General features: G+C 42.7%; 1 protein-coding gene across 3 annotated transcripts in view; it reads left to right on the forward strand.

Moving 5' to 3' along the window:
- Positions 1 to 20,751, forward strand: part of FANCI (FA complementation group I) — a 556,119-nt gene that overhangs the window by 257,158 nt on the left and 278,210 nt on the right. For all 3 annotated transcript variants that reach the window (XM_085644440.1, XM_085644438.1, XM_085644439.1), the window contains exons 23-25: positions 1,348 to 1,512; positions 15,848 to 16,027; positions 20,034 to 20,200. In XM_085644440.1, the coding sequence (XP_085500566.1) occupies positions 1,348 to 1,512; positions 15,848 to 16,027; positions 20,034 to 20,200 (512 nt within the window). The remainder of the gene's footprint in view (positions 1 to 1,347; positions 1,513 to 15,847; positions 16,028 to 20,033; positions 20,201 to 20,751) is intronic.

The following is a 20,751-nucleotide window of genomic DNA, read 5'->3' on the forward strand; positions in this document are numbered from 1 at the left end:
TACTCCTCTATTTCCTCCTGTTCCCTTCTTAATTCCCCAGTGGGACTTGAACTTGGTTCTGACATATCTTATGTGCACTCCCTTTGAGCCACTGCATAACTGTGCTCTCAGACTTCTCTCTTTGAAAACTGCCTTTCCGGTGGCCCTCACCTCTGCACGCAGGGTGAGTCAGCTACAAGCTCTGTCTTCCAAGCCTCCCTTTCTGGCTGTCCATCCGGTCAAGGTCGTCCTTAGAACTAGACCTTCCTTTTTCCCAAAGTGGTTACTTCTCTCCGCATTGGCCAAACCATCACTTTGCCCACCTTCTTTCCGCCTCTACATCCTTCGAACGAGGAAGAGAGGCTCCACCGTCTGGATCCAAAATGTGTGCTTTCCTTCTACTTGGATCGCCCCAAACAGTTCGGGGTGTACGACCAGCTCTTGGTGGGTTACGTGGGCTCTAAGAAAGGTTGGGCCATGCACAAACTCCAGGTGGGTCATTCTGTGCATCAAAGTCTGCTATTCTTTGGCTAAGAAGGAGCCTCCAGTGGGACTTTGCGCCCATTCCACCAGTACGACGGCAGCTACTACTGCTTTGGGACGAGGAGTACCCCTAAATGACATCTGTCAGGCAGTTACGTGGGGATCTCTGCACATGTTCACCAAACACTACTGCCTGGACAGCCAAGTCCGGAGAGACGGCTTATTTGGTCGTTCTGTTCTCCAGGACTTTCCACCTCCGAGGTTGGTATTGGTAAGGTATCTATTATAAGGTACGGAATCTATAACTAACTGTTTCTTTCAGATGAACAAGTTACTTACCTTCGGTAACGATATATCTGTAAGAAACATAGGTTAGTTAAAGATTCCTTACCGCCCCACCCATCTGCCCCGTTCTGCGAACTGACTTCTAGGGTTAATGTATTCCTTTGAGGGCCCTAGTTTTGTGCACCAGTGGTCAGTGTGTTGCATGACTGCGCTTCTGGCATGGAAAGTCGTGTACAGAACTGACGTTACCGCACAAGGGCGTCGTCTAAGTAGCTACCACGACGTCATTCTGGTGACCATGGCGACGAACGCAGTCGACTGACGCCACCTTCCGACGTGCAGAGGTACTGCTGACGAAAAAACGTACCCGATCCAGTCTGATGCCTAGGGGTAATTCTAAGGTAAGGGACCTATAACTAACCTATGTTTCTTACAGATATATTGTTACCGAAGGTACGTAACTTGTTCTTCTGTTTCTATACTATTTATCAGATATATTTGTATCAGCTGCTTCACATCCATATCCATTTCTATTGAAATGTAAGCTTATGTATTGTAAGAATATGGGCTGTTCACATCTTTTTGTTTCTGTCCTTTCAGCAAGAGCAGGTTTGAAGATGTGCTCGGCTTGTTCCGATGCTACAGTAAATTATCTGACATTCTAAAGGAGAAAGGTGGGAAAGGCAAGTCTGTTGGCACTAATAGGAATGCTAGGAGTCTACTTTCCATGGGGTTTGTAGCTACACTCCTCACAGCTTTGTTCAGGTAAGAAACCTAGAGGCATTTTATATCTTTCTGTTAATTGGCTTGTTGTCTTTGTTTTTTTACTGAGGCCAGTAATTCTTGTGTAATTTGAATATGGCTGCTAATTCACTGCGATGGAAGCTCCGAAGGCTTTCCGGGCTCGCCGTGGGTGTTTGGCACCTTATCCCATGAAGCGTTTTGAATTAAAAGGATATGAACTGATCAGAGGACCCTGAAACAAAATTCCGTACCCAGCGGAATCTTGTGTAGGACAAGATGCTTCAACTGTCAACTTTATGATATAGATATATATATCTATATACATGTCTCAACAAGGTGCCCGAAAGCTTTAGGAGGGCACACGACAGCTCACCTTCCCTCCAGATTAGCTGTACCACTCGCTCCAGCTTCACAGTGAGTGTTCATTTTGCCGACACGTTTCGAGTCATCAAGACTCTTCTTCCAGGGCAGTTAACAGATGTTTTGCAAACTCATTTTCCTCTCATTTGTGTCTTTTTATTTCTTATGTGGTCCCTTAGTGGGCCTCACTCACGTGTACATTACCGCTTTGCATCTTGGGATATGTTGTCCCGGAGACGAGTACTAATTTCCCCTAAGTGGGTGCAAAGTTAATCTGTAAATTAAAACAAATACAATTTCCTTTATGTAAGGCCCATTCAGTCAGGGCGAGTGCATTTCAATTTGGCTTGCTGTGCTGCATTTGATTATATACATATCTAGCTATAGACATATATTTGAATGAAAAGACAGAAGGTTATAGTGCAAAACATTATTTATTCTTTCTAGTGCGAAAACCTTATTTATTCTTTCTATAGAAACCCAACTTAAACTACACAACATCACAAATTCTTAAGTTATAGTTATACCTTAAATTTATAATTTTCACCCTACCTTTAATTTACTATAACTTTATTTATTATTTCTATACAACCCAAAATTTAACTACACAAATATTAGACATTCTAAAGTTATACTTTTATCTTAACTTTATAATTTACGCAACACCTTCAAATTATTATAACTTGGCCTAAAAAAAAAGTGTATTAAACTCGGCAGTCACACTACAGTAACTCTAAGTTATAATAATTTGAAAATGTTACGTAAAATATAACCTTAAGGTACAGTTTTAACTTTAGAATGTTTAATGTTTGTTTAGTTTAAGTTTTGTTTGTGAATGAAGAGTTTTTAAAGGTATATCAATTTAAAGACGGTGCATAGATCATAAATTTAAGGCATAGCTATAACTTAAGATTTTGTAATGTTTGTGTTGCTTAAGTTTGGTTTCTGTAGAAAAAATACACTTTTCTTAACTATAACTATGGTTTAACCTGTTTTTCTTTTTATTGAATTGAATTTTCTTTTATAAAACTGTTTTTTCAGATCGTAGAGTCCAGTGTTGTTGAGTGGAGTGTCGCTAAGGGGAGTGTAGTACAGTAGAGTGGAGTGGGGTAGCGTATAGTGGAGTAAAGTGTCATAAAGTGAAGTGACTTGTACACAGTGGCGTGGAGTGCAGTAGAATGGAGAGGCATAGTGTGGACTTGCGTAAACTGTCATAAATTAGAGTGGTGCCTTCTAAAGCACAGTGGAGTGGTGTGTCGTAGAGTGTTGGAAAGTGTTGTAGAATGGAATAGAGAGTTGTACAGTGGAGTGCAGGGCCATAGAGTGGAGTACAGTGTGGTATAGTGGCACAGAGCATAGTAGAGTTTTGTACAGTGCAGTTGCAGAGACTGGAGTAGAGTGTTGTAGAATGTATTGGTGTAAAGTGGAGTATCATACAGTGGTATAGAGTGGGGTAAAGTGTTGTGCAGCAGAGTGGAGGCCAGTGTAGTGGTGTAGCATAGAATGGAGTTGCATGTTGTAGAATAGAGTGGCTTGTTGTAGAATAGAGTGGCATGGAGTATAGTGGGCTGGTGTAACATACTGTGAAATAAAGTGTTGTAGGGTGGATCGATGTGAGATACAGTGGAATGGACTGGCATGGTGTAGAGTATATGAAAGTATTGTCAAGTGGAGTGTGACAGTGGATTGTTGTACAGTACAGTGGAATGGTGTAGAGTAGAGTGCGATGCAGTATGGTAGAGTGGAGTGCATAGAGTATAATAGAGTTCAGTGGCATAAAGTTGCGGGCAGCGGAGTGGTGTAGACTGCAGTAGTGGGCAATAGAGTATAGTAAAGTAGAGTGATGCAGCGTAGAGGGAGCTGCTTAAAGTGTTGTAGAGTGGAGTAGAATGAATGAATGACTGGTACTTGTAAAGCGCACAGCTACTCCAACAGGAGTGTCCCAGCTCTAAAGGTTCACACATAACTGCCCCGTGGACGTAGAGTGTTGTATAGTGGCATAGAGTAGGGTGCTGTCGACTCACATTGTCAGGAGTACATTGTTGTACATTAAAGTTCTTCAGACTGGAATATAGAGTGGTAGAGTGGAGCAGCATAGACTGTTTATTTGAGTGCAATGTTGATGAAACCCAGTACTGTTGAGTGACGTGGATTTGAGTTGGGTAGAGTGGCGTAGAGTGAAATAGCGTATAATGAAGTGGCATAGAGAGGAGGTGGATAGACTAGAGTGGCGTACAGTGGATTAGCGTAGAGTGCCATGGAGAGCCGTGGAGTGGCGTAGAGTGGAATAGTGTAGAGTGAAATAGCGGTCAAAGACGTGGTGTAGAGTGAGTGACATACAGTGGGATAGCGTACTGTAGTGTGGTGGACACTGAAATAGTGTAGACTTGGGATGCATACCGTAGACTGGTTTGATGTATTGTGGAGTAGCGTTCAGTGGAGTGGGGTAGAATGTAGTGGCATACAGTGGAGTGGCGTAGAGTAGAATAATGTAGAGTGGAGTGGTTTGGAGTGGCTTGGAGTGGAGTGGCTTGGAGTGGAGTGGCTAGGATGGGAGTGATTTGGAGTGGAGTGGCATAGAGTGGTGTAGTTTACCATGAAGCGGCATAGAGTAGAGTGAGGTACAGTATAGTGGCATACATTGGAATAACGTAAAGTGGAGTGTCGTAGAGTGAAGTGACGTGTGGTACTTTAAACAGACTTAGCGTGAAAGTGGGTGAACGGATGTAGTTGTAATGTGACAGGAATATAGATTGAGGTGCAAATGTTAATGTTTTGATAGCAAGTATAAATAGTTAAAGTAGTGTTTAAGTTATAGGTGTCAAAATAGTCAGTTATATTTTGTGCCTCGGTATACTGCGGTACATGCCGATAACAAGGCAGTATATGATTGGGTAGTGGCTGTCTTTACAAAATGTAAAAGGCAGCCATGCAGGTTTCAGCATGCTTTAGGTGCATTCTGGGTTGGAGCCTTAGATAGAGGTAAGTGGTAGGTTATGTTGTCGTTCCCTACCTATTACCTCTTTACTGAAGCGGTAATAGGTTGTGTAATTAATTTATATTTTCCGATATAGTTTTAAACAGCTTCTGGACAACCGCGCTTGTACCTACAAAGTATTGTGGTTGTAACAGAATTTTTTTTTAAAATATGAACATTTTAAAACACACTGTAGTTCATTATATTAGCAAAATGTAGCATTGTACAGTATGTTTATAATTTAGCAAAGTAATTTAAATAAAAATGTTTTGAGTAGCACAGTAATTTTTAGGTACTACCTCGATACTCCATAGACCTCTTTGTAAATAATTAAATACGTAAAAAATGTAAAATACACTTTAGTATACTATATTTGCAAAATAGAGAGTACCATGCTACTTCCTAGGAATGCTGCAGTACTCTGGACATTTAAAGAAAAAAAAATATAGAAACTTATAAATAATTTTTCCTATCTGTTATCACTTTAATAATGTATTAAAAGGTAGGGAAAATATTAAATCTAATACTTGTATCTAAGGCCCTAACCCAGAACACAGTACACAGTAAGTGTACTTAAAACAACATGGCTGCCTTTAACTTTTGTAAAGGTAGTCATTATCCAATCGCATAATGCTTTGTCATCGCAATGGACTGTGGTACTTTAAAAAAATACAGCAAAATTAATATGGCCACAGATATCACTAACTTAAAATGGCTTATAACTTAAAAAATACTTCTCCTCCTTACCTTTACTACCCAAAAGGAAGGATCATCTACACACCATATTATAATATTCCTGCCAAATTTCATTCAAATCTATTCAGCTGTTTTTGTCTTCTCCAACATTTGTCAGATACATAAGTGGAAGTGGTGTTCTTTAAATGTTGCTAAGTTAGAAAAAACTGGCATAAATGTTAAATAAGACCGTATCTGCATTCCTTTGAGATCATAGAAGGTCCGCTATTTTTTCAATTAAATATAACATTTTGACGCCATTGTTAGAGGTTTTGTTCTGTGCAGTGTTGTTCGGGCGTGTTCGGATCAGCAACATTTCGGTGCTCTTCTTGGTCTTCACTGGTTCCTCTCCCACCATCAGTATTGTTTCTGTTGGCATCCCTTCTTCTAAGTTCTTGGGTCGACATCTGCATCCCTCGTCCTGAGCGACTTTCTGATTGGCCTCAGCCTCACACGGGGCCTTGCCCTTCGGGCCTCCCCCATCTCATTTACTGTTTTTCAGAGAATGCCTTGACTGTGATGGAACGTACGGCTGGGTACAGATACCTCCCCTAAACGTATTCCATTTATCCCCACATTCGCTCCCATTTTTTGGGCCATCCTCTGCGAACATTCGTGGCTTTTTCAGCCGCAATGGCAAAGTCCATATCTTTACACCAGTCTCCAAGAATTGAGTCAGTACCCCCCCCCCCCCCCTCCCCCATGTCTGCCAATATTTCTTTTTGCTATTGTCTTACCTAGGGGTGCCCAAGCTTGGGCTGTGTGATTCATTGCTATTGGTTCCCAGATGTTTAGGAGACCTCGTTTAGGCTCGGGCGGTCCAGGACTTGCGCTAACCTGTGTGATTGTGCTCATTACTGTCGCCCAGTACGGTTTAATTACAGTGCATTCCCATAGTGTGTGGTAAAAGGTGCCTATGTCACCACATTGTCGCAGGCAGAGTTGGTCATTGGTCTTCCCTATCTTGCATAATGTCACTCTGGTAAAATATGTTCTGTGAAGCACTTTGAGTTGTATAAGACGCAGCCTAGAGGACACTGCCACCATCCTCGGGGATTCTAGTGCCTCTTGCCAGTCAGTTTCGTCTAATTCATCCACATTAGTCTGCCATTTTTCCTGTAATAGTTGCGTAGGATCTAACTGATTTTCCGGTATCTGAGTGATGCTGCCTTCTTGTCTATGTATTCCATGAGGATTCTGTCTTCTAATGGGGAGGACTCTAGTAGGATTGTACCTGGTGGGATGGCCGCTTCTAGTGCATGCTTAACCTGCAAGTATCGAAACAGCCCAGTGGGTGCCATTTCGTATTGGTCTTGTAATTGGGCGAAGGTGATAATTTTCCCTGTTTTCCAGAGGTCACCCACTTGTGAGATTCCTATTGCATCCCACTCTCTAATCCCCTTACTCTTGCCCAGTTTGCCCAGCTTGCTTGTTTTCCATAGTGGGGTGTGTTGCGTTAATTTGTCATTCCAGCCCAAGTGTCGTGTTACCGCATACCATATGTGGACGGTATGTGCGGACGGTCCCAGAAGGTCTGATTTTTGCTTTTTATTATAGAGTACTCGATTGATTCCTCCCAATCCCAGGGCATGTCTATCTAGTCAGTACGAAGGGTCAGTTTGGGGCAAATAGAGCCATTGATTAATCACGGCTAATTGAGAAGCCCAGTAATATGTCTGGACATTTGCGAGTCAGATACGGCCGTCATACCAGCTCTTGACCAGCTTAGCCGCGGCTATCCTAGCGGGTTTTCCGTCCCATAGGAGATTATTCACCTCTGAGTCTATTGCTTTAAAATACGACGCAGAAACACAAAAGGGGGTGTTATGGAGGGCATAGAAATATCTGGGGAGCTCCATCATTTTGAAAAGTGCTGCTCTACCCAGTAGGGTGAGGGGCAGTGATTGCCAGTGTTTGGCGTCTCGTTGTTGTCTTTGCAGCGGTTCCTGAAGGTTTCTAGCCATGAAGTCGTCGAGGTCAGACGTGAAATTAATCCCCAAGTATTTGAAACTATCTGTGACTATTCTTACCTCACAACCTCTCAGCAATACTGCAGGGGGCCCATGTATAATATACAATACCGATTTTCCCCAGTTGATGGTGTACCCTAAACTGGTCCCGTATACTTCGCATATGTTTAGGAGTCTGTGTAGGGAGCGTTTTGGGGATGCCATGTATATGAGAATATCGTCCGCATAAAGGGATATGCGATCTTCGCATCCCTCCGTCCATCGGAGCCCGCGGATAACTGGGTCTTTTTTTATCCAGGCTGCCAATATCTCTAGCACCAAGGCAAAAAGGAGTGGGGACAGGGGGCAGCCCTGTCTCATTTCGCGTCACAGGGTAAATTCAATGGAGATATGTCTGTTAGCTGCTACATGTGCTAGTGGATTAGTGTATAATCGAACCCATGAGCAGAATTTTGATCCAAACCCTAGATGTTGGAGGACAGCAACGAGGAATGGCCATTCGACCGAGTCGAAGGCCATCCTTGCGTCAAGAGATTATATGGCGGCCTCTTCCTGGATGGTGTGTTTGCGGCTCATGACACTATGCAGGCGTCTCAGATTTAGTGCTGTATTTCTTCCTTGCATAAATCCGAATTGGTCCGGAGGGACCAGTTTTGAGAGGTGGGGAGTTAGTCTGTTAGTCAGTGTTTTGGCCAGTATCTTGGCCTCTGCATTAATCGAAGAAATGGGACGGTAGGAGGTACTTTCTGAGGATGGTTTTCTGGGCTTATGGGTGACTACTATGTTGGCTATGTGTCTTTGGGGAGTTCTCCCTTTTCTAGGCTGGCTTCATACATCTTTAACAGGTGGGGGGCAAGTTTAGTAGCTGCCCGCTTGTAAAGTTCGATGGGTATGGAATTAGGACTTAAGGCTTTTCCTGACTGTATCTTTTTTATGGCAAGTGTTAATTCGTCTGTTAGGTCTGCTTCTAATAGTTGGGTCTCTTCCTTTGTGAGTTTTGGTTGGTGTATATCCCAAAGGAACGCTATCTCATCTTGCAATTCAATTTTGGTCGTGGGAGTGTAAACTCGCTCGTAGTGTACTGCTAATGCGTACACTATCTCTTGTGGGTCTGACGTGATTTTTCTGTCATATAATCGGAGCTCTGTCACCCATCTATCCGCTTGTGCTCGTTTTTCTAGCCAGAAGCTTGCCTGCCTTGTCCCCGGCCTCATAGACCCTGTGGCGAAACGCTGTGAGTCTGGTTCTAGCATCCTCCCATAAATACTCTTTGTATTTTTGCTGCTTTATACACAGCCTATGTGTGTTCGTGTCAGATGGGTCCTGAGCATGCAGTGTCTCTAGTTGACTCACTTCCTGTTCTAGGGTCTCTATTACTTTTCCCTTCTCCTTTTTATGACCTGAGATTAGGGATAGGGCCTGTCCTTGCAGGACAGGTTTGTACGCTTCCCAGAGGATCAGAGGGGAGGACACCGATGACTCATTTTCCGTGAAGTAGTGTTTTGTGGTAGTAAGCAATCCCTTCCAAATCTTGGGGTTCTGTAAATAACCAGGATATATTGAGTATATGCGACGGCGTGTTGGGACATGCAAGGTATACTTAGCGAAAACAGTAGAGTGGTAAGAGATGCCTCTTGGTAGGTGTGATATCTCCCGGAATCTACCTACACTGTCTGTTGATGTGAGTATGTAGTTGATTAAGAGAGACTATTGTGAGCACCAGAGTAATAGGTGAATTGGCGCGTCTGGGAATTTAAAGCACCAAGTGTCTATCAAGCCGAAATCGTCTAGAAAATCAGCAAAGCTGGAGTGTGTACGGTGTTGCAGCCTAGAGGGCGTTCGATCTAGAGTATCGCCGAGAGTAGTGTTGAAGTCGCCTCCAATTAACAAAAGACAGCTGCAAAGCGGCCTTGGTCGTATGTGTAAGTGTGTTGCGCGATCAGAGGGAATTGCTTTCTAATCAAGATTCCTACCCCACATGAACCTAATGTGAATTCGGAGTGCACTGCTAACTTGAAACCCCACGAGTCTAGGGCCCTACATGTCGATCCCACCAGATGGGTTTCTTGTATCATGGCTATTGCTGGCGTCTTGCGCTTAAGATATTGTAGCATGAGCCCTCTCTTTAACTTGTCTCTCAATCCATTAACGTTCCAGGAGACAAGTGACAGTGGTGGAGCGTGCGTCGGGTGCATCGTGGGAATATCAGGGATAGTAGGTGTTAACATTGGTGTCATCTGAGCCAGTTCTGTGGGATGTCTATATCGGAGATTACAGTGGAAACATTACTTAGAAGTTTGCAAGTCGCATTCGAAATCCAATTGAACAATAGGAAACAAACTAAAGAAAAACTAACATACCCTGTTACCCGTCCCTCCCCCCGCCTCCCTGCATGACAGACTTAAAAATACCTGCCTCCCAAACAATGCAGAGTGCCTATTCCCCCCCAACCATCTCTGCGACAGTAGTATATGACAATAAAAATTATCAGTCTTTTGCATAGGTAAACATGCGTACAGTGGTTTTGACTTATTAGCATAAGCTATCTCTCAAGCATCTGGTCTGTAATATCAAAGAAGTCTCTAGTTAGATAGGGTGAGTATTTGGCACCACGTGAGCACCCAATACGTAATGGAATGAGATTGACATATTGTGACATTCACTGCCTATGTACTTAAGTTAATGTACAGATCAAGGTAGCATATCCACCTATTTTTCTGACACATCTCTAGTTAGATAGGTGACCTGCTGAGTCCATAGGCATTGCAGTCCATCCTGTGGAAGAGTTTGTTGCGCAGCTCCTAGTCTCTTGGAAGGATTGTTGCCCTTTTCAACGTCTCTCAAGTGGTTCGGCATGTGTAGAGGCTGCTTCTTTTGGCGCGGTTTGTGTCATTTCAGTCGGAAGGTGGTGCAGTTTGTTGTTCATCTTCCCGGGTTTGGCGACTCTGCTCCATCCTTCGGGCCATTCCTGGGCTGCCTCCAGTGTGGTAAAAAACCACGCTTCCTGCTTCGTCACTGCTGCTGTATAGTCAGGGAACAAAGTGATCGTGCTATGTTCAAAGCTTACAGGTGGGGCCACTCTCGCTGTTTGTAGAATGAGGTCCCGATCTCGGAAATAAAAAATGCGGGCCAGGATCGGTCTGGGGGGGCACCTGGTTTGGGTCTACCACCGGGGCCGCGGTGCTCTCTTTCCCCTGCGAAGTGGTGGGATAGGCCTCTAGGCTGTAGGTGTTGCTCGATAAGATCTTCTACAAAGAGGTCCATTGCCGGTCCCCCACCCCTTCTGGTACCCCAACTATTCTGATGTTGTTGCGCCTCGATCGGCCTTCATAATCGTCCAATTTAGCAGCCATCACTTTACTTTCGGTTTCTAGCCGGCGCACTTTACGTTTGAGTTCATTGGTATCGTCGCGTAGAGTCCCTGTTGCGGTTTCTACTTCTGCAACTCTTGTGCTCATGTTTTTAAAGTCAGCCCGGATCAGAGAGAGTTCCACCGATACTGTGCCAATCCGTGAGTCAAGAGCTGTATGCACTTTATTTAAGGTAAAGAGTAAATCCTGTAATGTAACTTCTGGCCCCTCCATTGAGGCCTCATCTTGTGCTTGCGCGTTCGGTTGGCACATTGTTTCCTGTTGTGTTTTAGTGCATGTGTACTTGTCCAGTTTAGTCTGGTGTGCAGCGCGCTGGCCCCGGCGTCCCATCGCTGTATGTTACAGGTCGTGTTACGCTGTGGCAAAAACTTGGGTGGTAGTACTCACCGTTGCCTGCCTGGGCAACGCACTGTCACCTGCAGCCTTTCGGGTTTTCTACCACGGGTATAGGAGTTGTTGCGCGCATGTACCAGGCTGGAGACCGCAGGGGTGACGTATCTAGGACCCTCGGGAGGTGCACTCTGCTGATGAGGCCAGTGTTGTATCTTCTTTAGTAGGGGGGGTAAATGCCTTGCAGATTGTATAATCTCACATAGGCCCATACTGGGGATCCGAGTCTGCTTCTCAGGCAAAGGAGACCCACCGTGGGCGGCGGTTTACAATTGCTGCACTGTTCTTTGCACCTCCATTGCTGTGTGGTGCTTGATGGTGTGTGAGGCTACAAAAGGTCCCAGCAATGCAGTTATTAAATATCGCTCCAACACTGAGCGGGGGGCCACCTGCAGTGACTATTGCGCCGCCTCGATAGTCCTGAACCACCATGGGGGGAAGATAATCTAAGCGGGACCGTTAACATAGCAAGCCTGTGCTAAAATGGGTCAAACCACGTCGCTATCAATCGGTTGCAGGTTCGCCGATTGCCTGCGCTCACAGCCAGCGCGCCACATCCAAGTCGTTCCCTCCGGGTGTAGTGGAGAACGGAATCAGCCAGCACGTAGGGAAGGGCCCCCGGTGCAAGCAGGCAGACTCCACCGGACTGGCGTCCTAGTTTGCGGTGAGTTGTGTGTTTCGCCGTGTGCCGCTGTACAAGTCATGGAGATTGGGGGCTGGCACACTCGAGGTTGCGGGCTACAGGCTTACTATAGGTTTCATCCCTCGCGCATAGGCCGTATTCATTCTCCACGACGTTGCTGCAGCTGCGGGCACCCGTTTCGCGTCGCAGGCCGATTTTCTTGTGCCCGGATCCTTCCGACGCTTGTACCACCACGTACATGCAGAGGAGATGAGCGGATAACTGCTCGAATCTTTAGAGATGCCCGTGGGGGATCGGTGCGGCTTCAGACGGTGGCCATTTCGTTCAGCTGCTAGTCACACCCCCCCTTCCCGCCCCTTCATGAATACCCAAACACCTCTTAAAACACAGATTTCTCAAATGGCTGAACGGATTTACACCAAATCACAAAAGTATGCTTTCTGAGTAAACGTTTTGCCAAATTTGGTGTAATCTCATTCAGTCCTTTTTTCTGTACCTTCAACAGACGTTTCCTATGAGAATTAACATGGGAAATCAATGTAAACTCTCAAGGAAGGAATAGAGGTGGGTGAAGTTTTATTTGGAAACGTTTTGTGCAGATTAGTCAAATGGCACCAAAGTAATTACCCCAAAAAAAGTTCTTACTAATGACATTCTGACCTAACTGCAACTACCCAGTGGTAAATGCAGTGGTAATTTTTTATATATATATATTTGTGTGTGTGTGTGTGTGTGTATATATATATATATATATATGCGTGTATATATGCGTGTGTATATGTATATATATGTGTATATAGATATATATATATATGTGTGTGTGTGTGTGTGTGTGTGTATATAGATATATATTCACTGAAAAAACCATAGGTTTCACACACGTTATAGTTAGGAATTATCATTTACAAAACCTTGCAAATTCACTTAAAAAACCATAGGTTTCACACATGTTATAGTTAGCTGGACATTTCACTCTTAAAAAACCATTGAAATTCCCCTGTTATAGTTAGTTCAGATAACTATAACTCGCGCGCCCGCAATCCACTGCTCATGACGTCACATATTACATCACTCATGACATGGTCAGTGGCATCACTCATGACATCACTGATGACATCATCCTTGTGATAGAGTGGCGGTCGCGCGAGTTATAGTTATCTGAACAAAAGAGAATATTCGATGACCCATCATCAAAATCTAACAGGAACACAAATGGAACAATGGAACCTTCCTCAAATTATGTAACCCACTAGAACCCCTGGGTCTGAACCATAGAAAATGGAAAACCAGAAACAAAATAACCTAGCTAAGATGGAGTATTCCTTTTAAAGGATGATTTCCCTCACCCACCATAGGTGGCATGCTTCATCATCTGGAACCTCCTCGCACCTTGATGTCTTGTCATGGTGCGGGCTACAACCCCCTCACTGAAAGAGGATCATATGGGATGTTTTCAGAGGTATAAAAAATACACTTTAGTGAGTTTGGGGTAGTGAGGTATGCTGAGCGTGTGAAAAGATAGTGTGATAATTAAAACTGGCTACAGGGTACGCAAACAATTTTATTTGTGCACTCCTGAGTCAGAATTAAAAGGAAGGACACTGCAGGAAGGATTAAACCTGCTAGGGTGTGTCGCACAAGTTGCCGTGCCCTTGATGAAAAGTTAATCTAAGGATTGGTAAACCAAGGAAGACTTGCGATAAACAATGGCTGAAGAGGGGTCTAACCTAAACCCCTCTCTATAATTATTACTTAATACACTTTTTTGACGAACTGACGATGTCAAGTCATCCAGATAGGCAAACTTGTCTGTTTCCAAACCTAAATATTGAGTAGATGGAAAACCCTTATCATGTGGACTGAGAACGCTCTACTATACATTTGATTGCTTATCTCAGTATTCCTTTCTGCTACAATTTATTTGTCAAAAAGATGGCAGTAGTATTTGAATGAAGTTTGCAGATTATCAGATGGTTAACGTTTTATTCTCTTTCCAAACCCGCAACATGATCTATGATTGTTATAACAAGCCATATGTGTTCAAATACAGACAGGGAGCTAACAATATAGGTACAGAGGAGAGGCAAATGTAGAGGCTCATAGTGTGCAAGTATGTGAAACAGAATAGAGGAGATGGAGAAGTGGTAAACAATGAGATTGGAGGCATATTGAATGGGACATACAGGGAGTGTTGAGGTAGTATTTGGACAGAGGAAAATACAACCACGAGTGTGAATCGCCTGTAATTTCGACTCCGCATGGGCTACTTCTGAATCTGGATTACTAATGGTGTGGGAAAACACTGACTCCCAATGTTTCTGCCTGCAGACATTTCACAGTATGGGGAAACGTGGTGGGATAAAGGCCCAATCAGGACAAACGTGCTGGAATTGTACAAAACAACTCTTGCATTTATTTCTTTTTCTGAGGGTGCCTCTGGAATTTTGCCCCGGTATCCTCGGGGAGAAATTCCAAGCTGGTTTTCCATTTAAACTCATTATTAGTGCCCTAGAGTTTATCTCTCACGAAACATTATTTGATGTTTTGATGCTAACTTTCCGTAACTAAAAATAACAATGCTATTCTGAACCATTTTCTGTCAACCATTTTAGACTTCGATAAATGTTTTAGCTTTTGCTCTACTTTTTTAGTTAAGGAGAAATTTAGACGACTCGGCTTTGCCTCTTGCTGCCAGCATAGTTCCAGTTTATAGATTTGTGAATGTAACATGATTGTCCTTCTATTGTTGTAGTTTGTTAAAATGTTTGTCAGATTAATAATGTATTATTTATACAGTGCTTGCTATTTGTACCGCAAAAAAACTTTCAATGTTGAGCAATCTAGGGGCACAAGCATCAAGCTAATTACTGGCCACAAACGTGCCACTTTGCAAAATCGGCCCCTTTGCGACCGGTAATTAACCATTTGGGATGCATCCAGGCCAAAGCCATTCGCAACATAGATAATCGCAAAATTTGCGATATTGCGAATGCAGTTAGGAAATCGCAAGTTGCGATTCCCTAAATGCAATGCAAGAAGCAATCTCAGATTGTGGCTTTGCATTAAGGAATCGCAAATTACCATCAATTTCAAGTTGATGGTAATTTGCATTTCCTTAGAAAAATGCAAAAAATTGCCTTTTTCTAAGTGCCAGGTGGCACACACACATGCCAATTTTGGGGGAGCGTTAGGGGGGCCTTTTGGCCCCTAGCACCCTTAAAATTGCATTTGCAATTTGCGAATACCTATTTGGTAATTGCAAATTATGAATGGGAAAGCATTCCCTAATAGCGAATCGCAATTTGCGATTCGCTTATAGGAAATGTGTAGGAATTTCTATTTTTTTTAGCTAAACCTACATGTATAGGCAATTGAGATTCCTTAATAGCGATTCTTTAATAATCGCTATTAAGGAATCACACATTCTTACCTTGATGCATGTGCCCCTAATTTTCTGCTGGCTGTAGCTTATCAATAGGCATCATCCCGGCCAATTGACTCTTAAAATTATTGGATTTATTTCTGCAGTCATTTACAAAATGTACTGATCTTCAACAATACAAACACAAGTAGTACTCCTGGTACTCATTCTTTCCATTATGGGGGAACAATTAGCTAAATCAGCACTGGAACTGAAACCTTGACCTGCAAATTGCACGCAGACTTTCAGCAATGGGCGCTCTAAGCACTGAGCTATTTCTATTAGTTAACTGATAATTGACATTCATAAAAGATTATAATGACTTTGACCAGTTATTTATTAAAAATGCTGCTCACTTTTATTGGGACGGGAAAAGTGTGTTGTAACTTAAAAAGTGGAGACAGGGAGGTAAAACCATAGATTTAACAAGGTGACTTTTGAGTGTGTAATGTCATTCTGTGTGACAATAAAAATGTATACATTTTGCAGGGACAGTGCCCAAAGCCATGAGGATAGTCTTTCTGTCCTTCGTTCAAGTAATGAGTTTATGCGCTATGCAGTCAACGTGGCTCTACAGAAAATACAACAACTGGAAGACACTGGACAAACCGATGGGCCTGATGGACAAAACTCTGAAAAAATGTTCCAAAACATCTCTGAAATTACTAGGTATGTATAGCCTATGGCATACCAACACAAGATCCTGATGAAAAGATTAACTAAATGGTGGTGCCCAGAACAACCTTAGAGTACATCTGTTTCTTCTTCCACATTCCAAACAAGGAAGTGCTCCTCAGATCATGTTAATACTTGACCGTAGTGTACTATGTTCTATCCAACAGGAATGATGTCTCTCTCGCACTGGCAAATTCTCACAGGCATGCATGCTCCAGTTCTATTAGGTTCACTTCCAAATGTATGCAGATAACAAATACATTTGCATACTACTGAACAAGGAATGCTAAGATCAGATACTAGTAAATGAATAAATATTGCCATCACTGAATTTTACAAAAATAAAACAAAGGACCCACCTCTTGCTGTGTGGAGTTAATGGTTTCTTTGTTCCTTCACTTTGGGGAAAACATAAAGTTTTCCGTAAAACCCTCACCCACCAGGGTTACCTCTTGGTGGCATGCTTCATCATAGGGTCCTTCCCGTTCCGCTAAGGAACGGGCGTGCTGCGACCAGACAAATTATGCAGAGCACTGAATGTGATGACTATGTGAGGCAGGTGATTCTGCTAGGGAGGAGTGAGGTAAAGAAAGGTGTGTTACAAAATACCTGGCTAGTGGGTGATGCTACCTTTTTCTGACCCCCAGTCGGTATGGTTAAAAACAGGGGAACAACTTGGTACTCATGGGGTTTAATATGCCCAAATCCTAACGGTTGACATGTTTCTAGCCTACCCCAATGGCTATTCTTCAGGACCTAGTATCTGCTATTAGTATACCTGGTTTTACTCCTACTGTTTGTTTGCTAAGCCCAACTCAAATATAGTGCCTCATTCGCACACTAATACACAGGTGCAAAAAAATCGTGATTTATTCTCCTGGTTCTCTCGTGATTGCCAGTGACACTTCTAGAGTGGTAATCTTGTAATGATGGTGATTTATATACATACTAGAAACATTGTTACTCGTGAGATGTCACTCACATTCACTGTTGTGGCTGTCGGTGTCTTTACCGTTGTCTCAGACAATCATAAACTTTAGCATAAAGGACATACACCATGTAACAGACAAACACAGATGTATAACACCTACTTTTCCAGGTTAAAGCCTAGGGTTCATGGTTTACCCGGCGGGAAGTTCCACTTTTAGTCACGCGCTGTTGGCAAAAAAACTTATTATGGGAGAGTTTTAAATGCAGCTGAGAAATCTTGATTTAAAGGGTCTTTTGTCAAAAATGGGCATTCGGGGCTGCACCAGGATGCCCAACACTCACCTCGTCAACGCAAGAACTTTGTTTGATTACCTATAGATGATCCGCTCTGGAACTGCATCGGTTCCAATGTGGATTCTGATTTTAAAGGGACTGAGCGCACATATGCGTGGCTACGCATTGCGTGTGAAAAACCAAGAGACTAGAGCATGAAAATCCACGATGGCCACCCCTGACAGCACAATCAGGAAGTGAGGGATCTCGGGTTGCCTCCAAAGCCCGTGATGTTTAAGAGTTGTGATTGTGATTGTGAATGATTCTTTTCGTTTGTGCAAGTGCTAATATTCCAGAGCCTATCCAAATTAAAATAGTACACACATATAAACCAGTGAGTAGATGTTGGTAACTGTTGGTTAATATAGGCGGTGTAGATAGATGATCCTTGCCTAGGGACTTAGTCACAAATGGGTCAAGAAAAAGACAGTGAGTGCCCCAAAAGGACTAGCCGTGATGACTGCGGATGGGGATTGTCTGCCGGCTAAATCGCGAGGTAGGGAACTGTAGTGGTGGTGTTGTACATAGGTATGACGACTAGGAAATTGAGAACTCGTATCTGTGAACACAGGAGTAATGTACGCTGTGGGAGAATTACCACAATAATGGCGGCGCATTACATTGAGAAACAGCACTCCATTCATGAATTTAAGTGGGGCATCTTAGAGTCAATGGATAATAATGAGACTTTGGAGACCAAGCTGTTCAAGAAAGAGCAGAGATGGGTTTTTAAATTGAAAACACATATATCAGGACTGAATGATAATATACCATGGGGAAATTTTTTGGGGGAGCTTACTGTCTTTTTCTCGACCCATTTGTGACTAAGTCTCTAGGCAAGGATCAGCTATCTACATCGCCTATGTTAACCAATAGTTACTATCATCTACCCATTGGTTTATATGTGTTTACATATATTTTAATTTGGATAGGCTCTGGCATATTAGCACTTGCGCAAACTAAAAGAATCTTTCGCGATCGCAGCTCTTAAACATCACAGGCTTTGGAGGCAATACGAGATCCCTCACTTCCTGATTGTGCCGTAATGGGGCAGCCATCTTGGATTTTCACGCTCTAGTCTCCCGGTTTTTCACACGCAATGCGTAGCCACGCATACATGCGCTCAGTCCCTTTAAAATCAGAATCCGCATTGGGACCGGCAAGGTGCGGTTCCCGAGCGGATCATCTACAGGTAATCGAACAAAGTTCTTGCTTTGACGATGTGAGTGTCGGGCACCCAGGTGCAGCCCCGAACGCCCATTATTGACAAAAGACCTTTTTAATCAGGGTTTCTCAACCGCATTTAAAACTCTCCCATAATACATTTTTTTGCCAACAGCGTGTGACTAAAAGCGGAACTACCCGCCGGGTGAACCATGAAGCCTAGGCTTTAACCTTGAAAAGTTTGTGTTATATATGTGTGTTTGTCTGTTACATGGTGTAGGTCCTTTATGCTAAAGTTTACGAGTGTCTGAGACAACGGTAAAGACACCAGCAGCCACAACAGTGAATGTAAGTGACATCTCACGAGTGACAATGTTTCTAGTATGTATATAATTCACCATCATTACAAGATCATTACTAGAATTGTCACTGGCAATTACGAGAGAACCAGGAGAATAAATCAAGTTTTTTTTCACGGAAGTGATGTTCACCTACTAAGGAGGGGCTTATTTGGCATCCCCTTACTGCACAACTAAAACCATAGTGGAGATCTCATAACCATTGTTCTTTTGCTTTTTAATTTCTGATTTTTTTCAGTAGGATTACCAGGTAGTATTAATTATGTACTGCACCTTTGTATTTATGTATTAGTGTGCGAATGAGGCATTATATTTGAGTTGGGCTTAGCAAACCAACAGTAGGAGTAAAACCAGGTAAACTAATAACAGAAACTAGGCCCTGAAGAATAGCCGTAGGGGTAGGCTAGAAACATGTCGACCGTTAGGATTTGGACAAATTAAACATAATGAGTCCTAAGTTGTTCCCCTGTATTTAACTATACCGACTGGGGGTCAGAATAAAGGTAGCATCGCCCACTAGCCAGGTATTTTTAAACACACACCTTTCTTTACCTCACTCCTCCCTAGCAGAATCATCTGCCACACATAGTCATCACATTCAGTGCTCCCGCGTAATTCGTCTGGTCGCAGCACGCCCCGTTCCGTAGCGGAATGGGAAGGACCCTATGATGAAGCATGCCACCAAGGGGTAACCCTGGTGGGTTAGGGTTTTACGGGAAACTTTGTTTTCCCCAAAGTGAAGGAACAAAGAAACCATTAACTCCACACTGCAAGAGGATGGGTCCTTTGTTTTGTTTTTGTACATTAGGCCGTGGAGGGTGGCCCCAGCCTGATATCCTCTAAACCCCCCACCCCCCTTTTTGTGTCCATCACTGAATTTTAAACAAACTACAATCTATGCGAGTGGTTTTTGCTTTAACATTGGAGTATTTGTTTTACTTTGTGTATTTAGTACTTTGTTTTGAATGAGTTGTTGAATATACATTATGTTTTAATGATAAGTGTGTAGCTAGCGATTCTCTGTTATTTGATACTTAATAGAGTGAAGCAGATCTCAAATCCTGCATGATTTAACTGCCACCTAAGGATAAATCCTGTCTAAAAAGTTTCAAAAGCCTCTGTAATTGCGTTAATTTATTAATTCAATTTCTGTTATGTGTATTTTATGTTTCCTATTTTTTCATCCTCCCTTCTTGCATATTCGTCTTTCTCAGGGTTCTAATGTGGCGTTATACTTCTATTCCAACTACGGTGGAAGAGACTGCAAAGAAGGAGAAAGGGAAAAATATCTCTCTACTGTGTCTCGAGGGCCTGTTGCGGATATTTAACACAGTTCAACAAAGATACCAGCCAAAGTTTGCAAAGTTTCTGGCTGCATTGGGTAAAATATTCTTTCACAGAAATCAAAAGTTTGGCTTAGCGATGAACGTTTCGCTTTAAACATAAGATTTCCAAATCACCATATTTACATATGCATTCTTTGGGATATCCTTTTATAAACTGATGCAGATGTTGAGGGCACAGAATTTACTCTGCTATTGGTGGAACGTCCTTGTTGGGGAGGTTACTATTCTTTAATCCTTATACATAGTAAAACGATTAGAGGTAATCTCAAAATAGAGTCTGATATAGTAATACTTACTTTTATGGTTACTTGTTATAGTTTGTCATCTACCCTTTTTCCAGTTTTAAGTCTTTTATTTATTTCTGAGAATTCATCTTATATAAATAATAAACATCTACAATATCACATATAAACGAACGAGGTCGTCATACATAAAATTCGAACGGTAGGACAAATTGCTACTATAACATCATATTGATACTAACCATAGGGAAAGTGCACAGTGCTTTAATACTAGGCTTGCAGTCAGCTTATAAGTCTATTAAATAATTCATGTCTGCATATAAAATACTGTTTAGGTTTATAAT

Source organism: Triturus cristatus, chromosome 3_1 (genome assembly GCF_964204655.1).
Source record: "Triturus cristatus chromosome 3_1, aTriCri1.1, whole genome shotgun sequence".
Classification (NCBI taxonomy): Eukaryota; Metazoa; Chordata; class Amphibia; order Caudata; family Salamandridae; genus Triturus; species Triturus cristatus.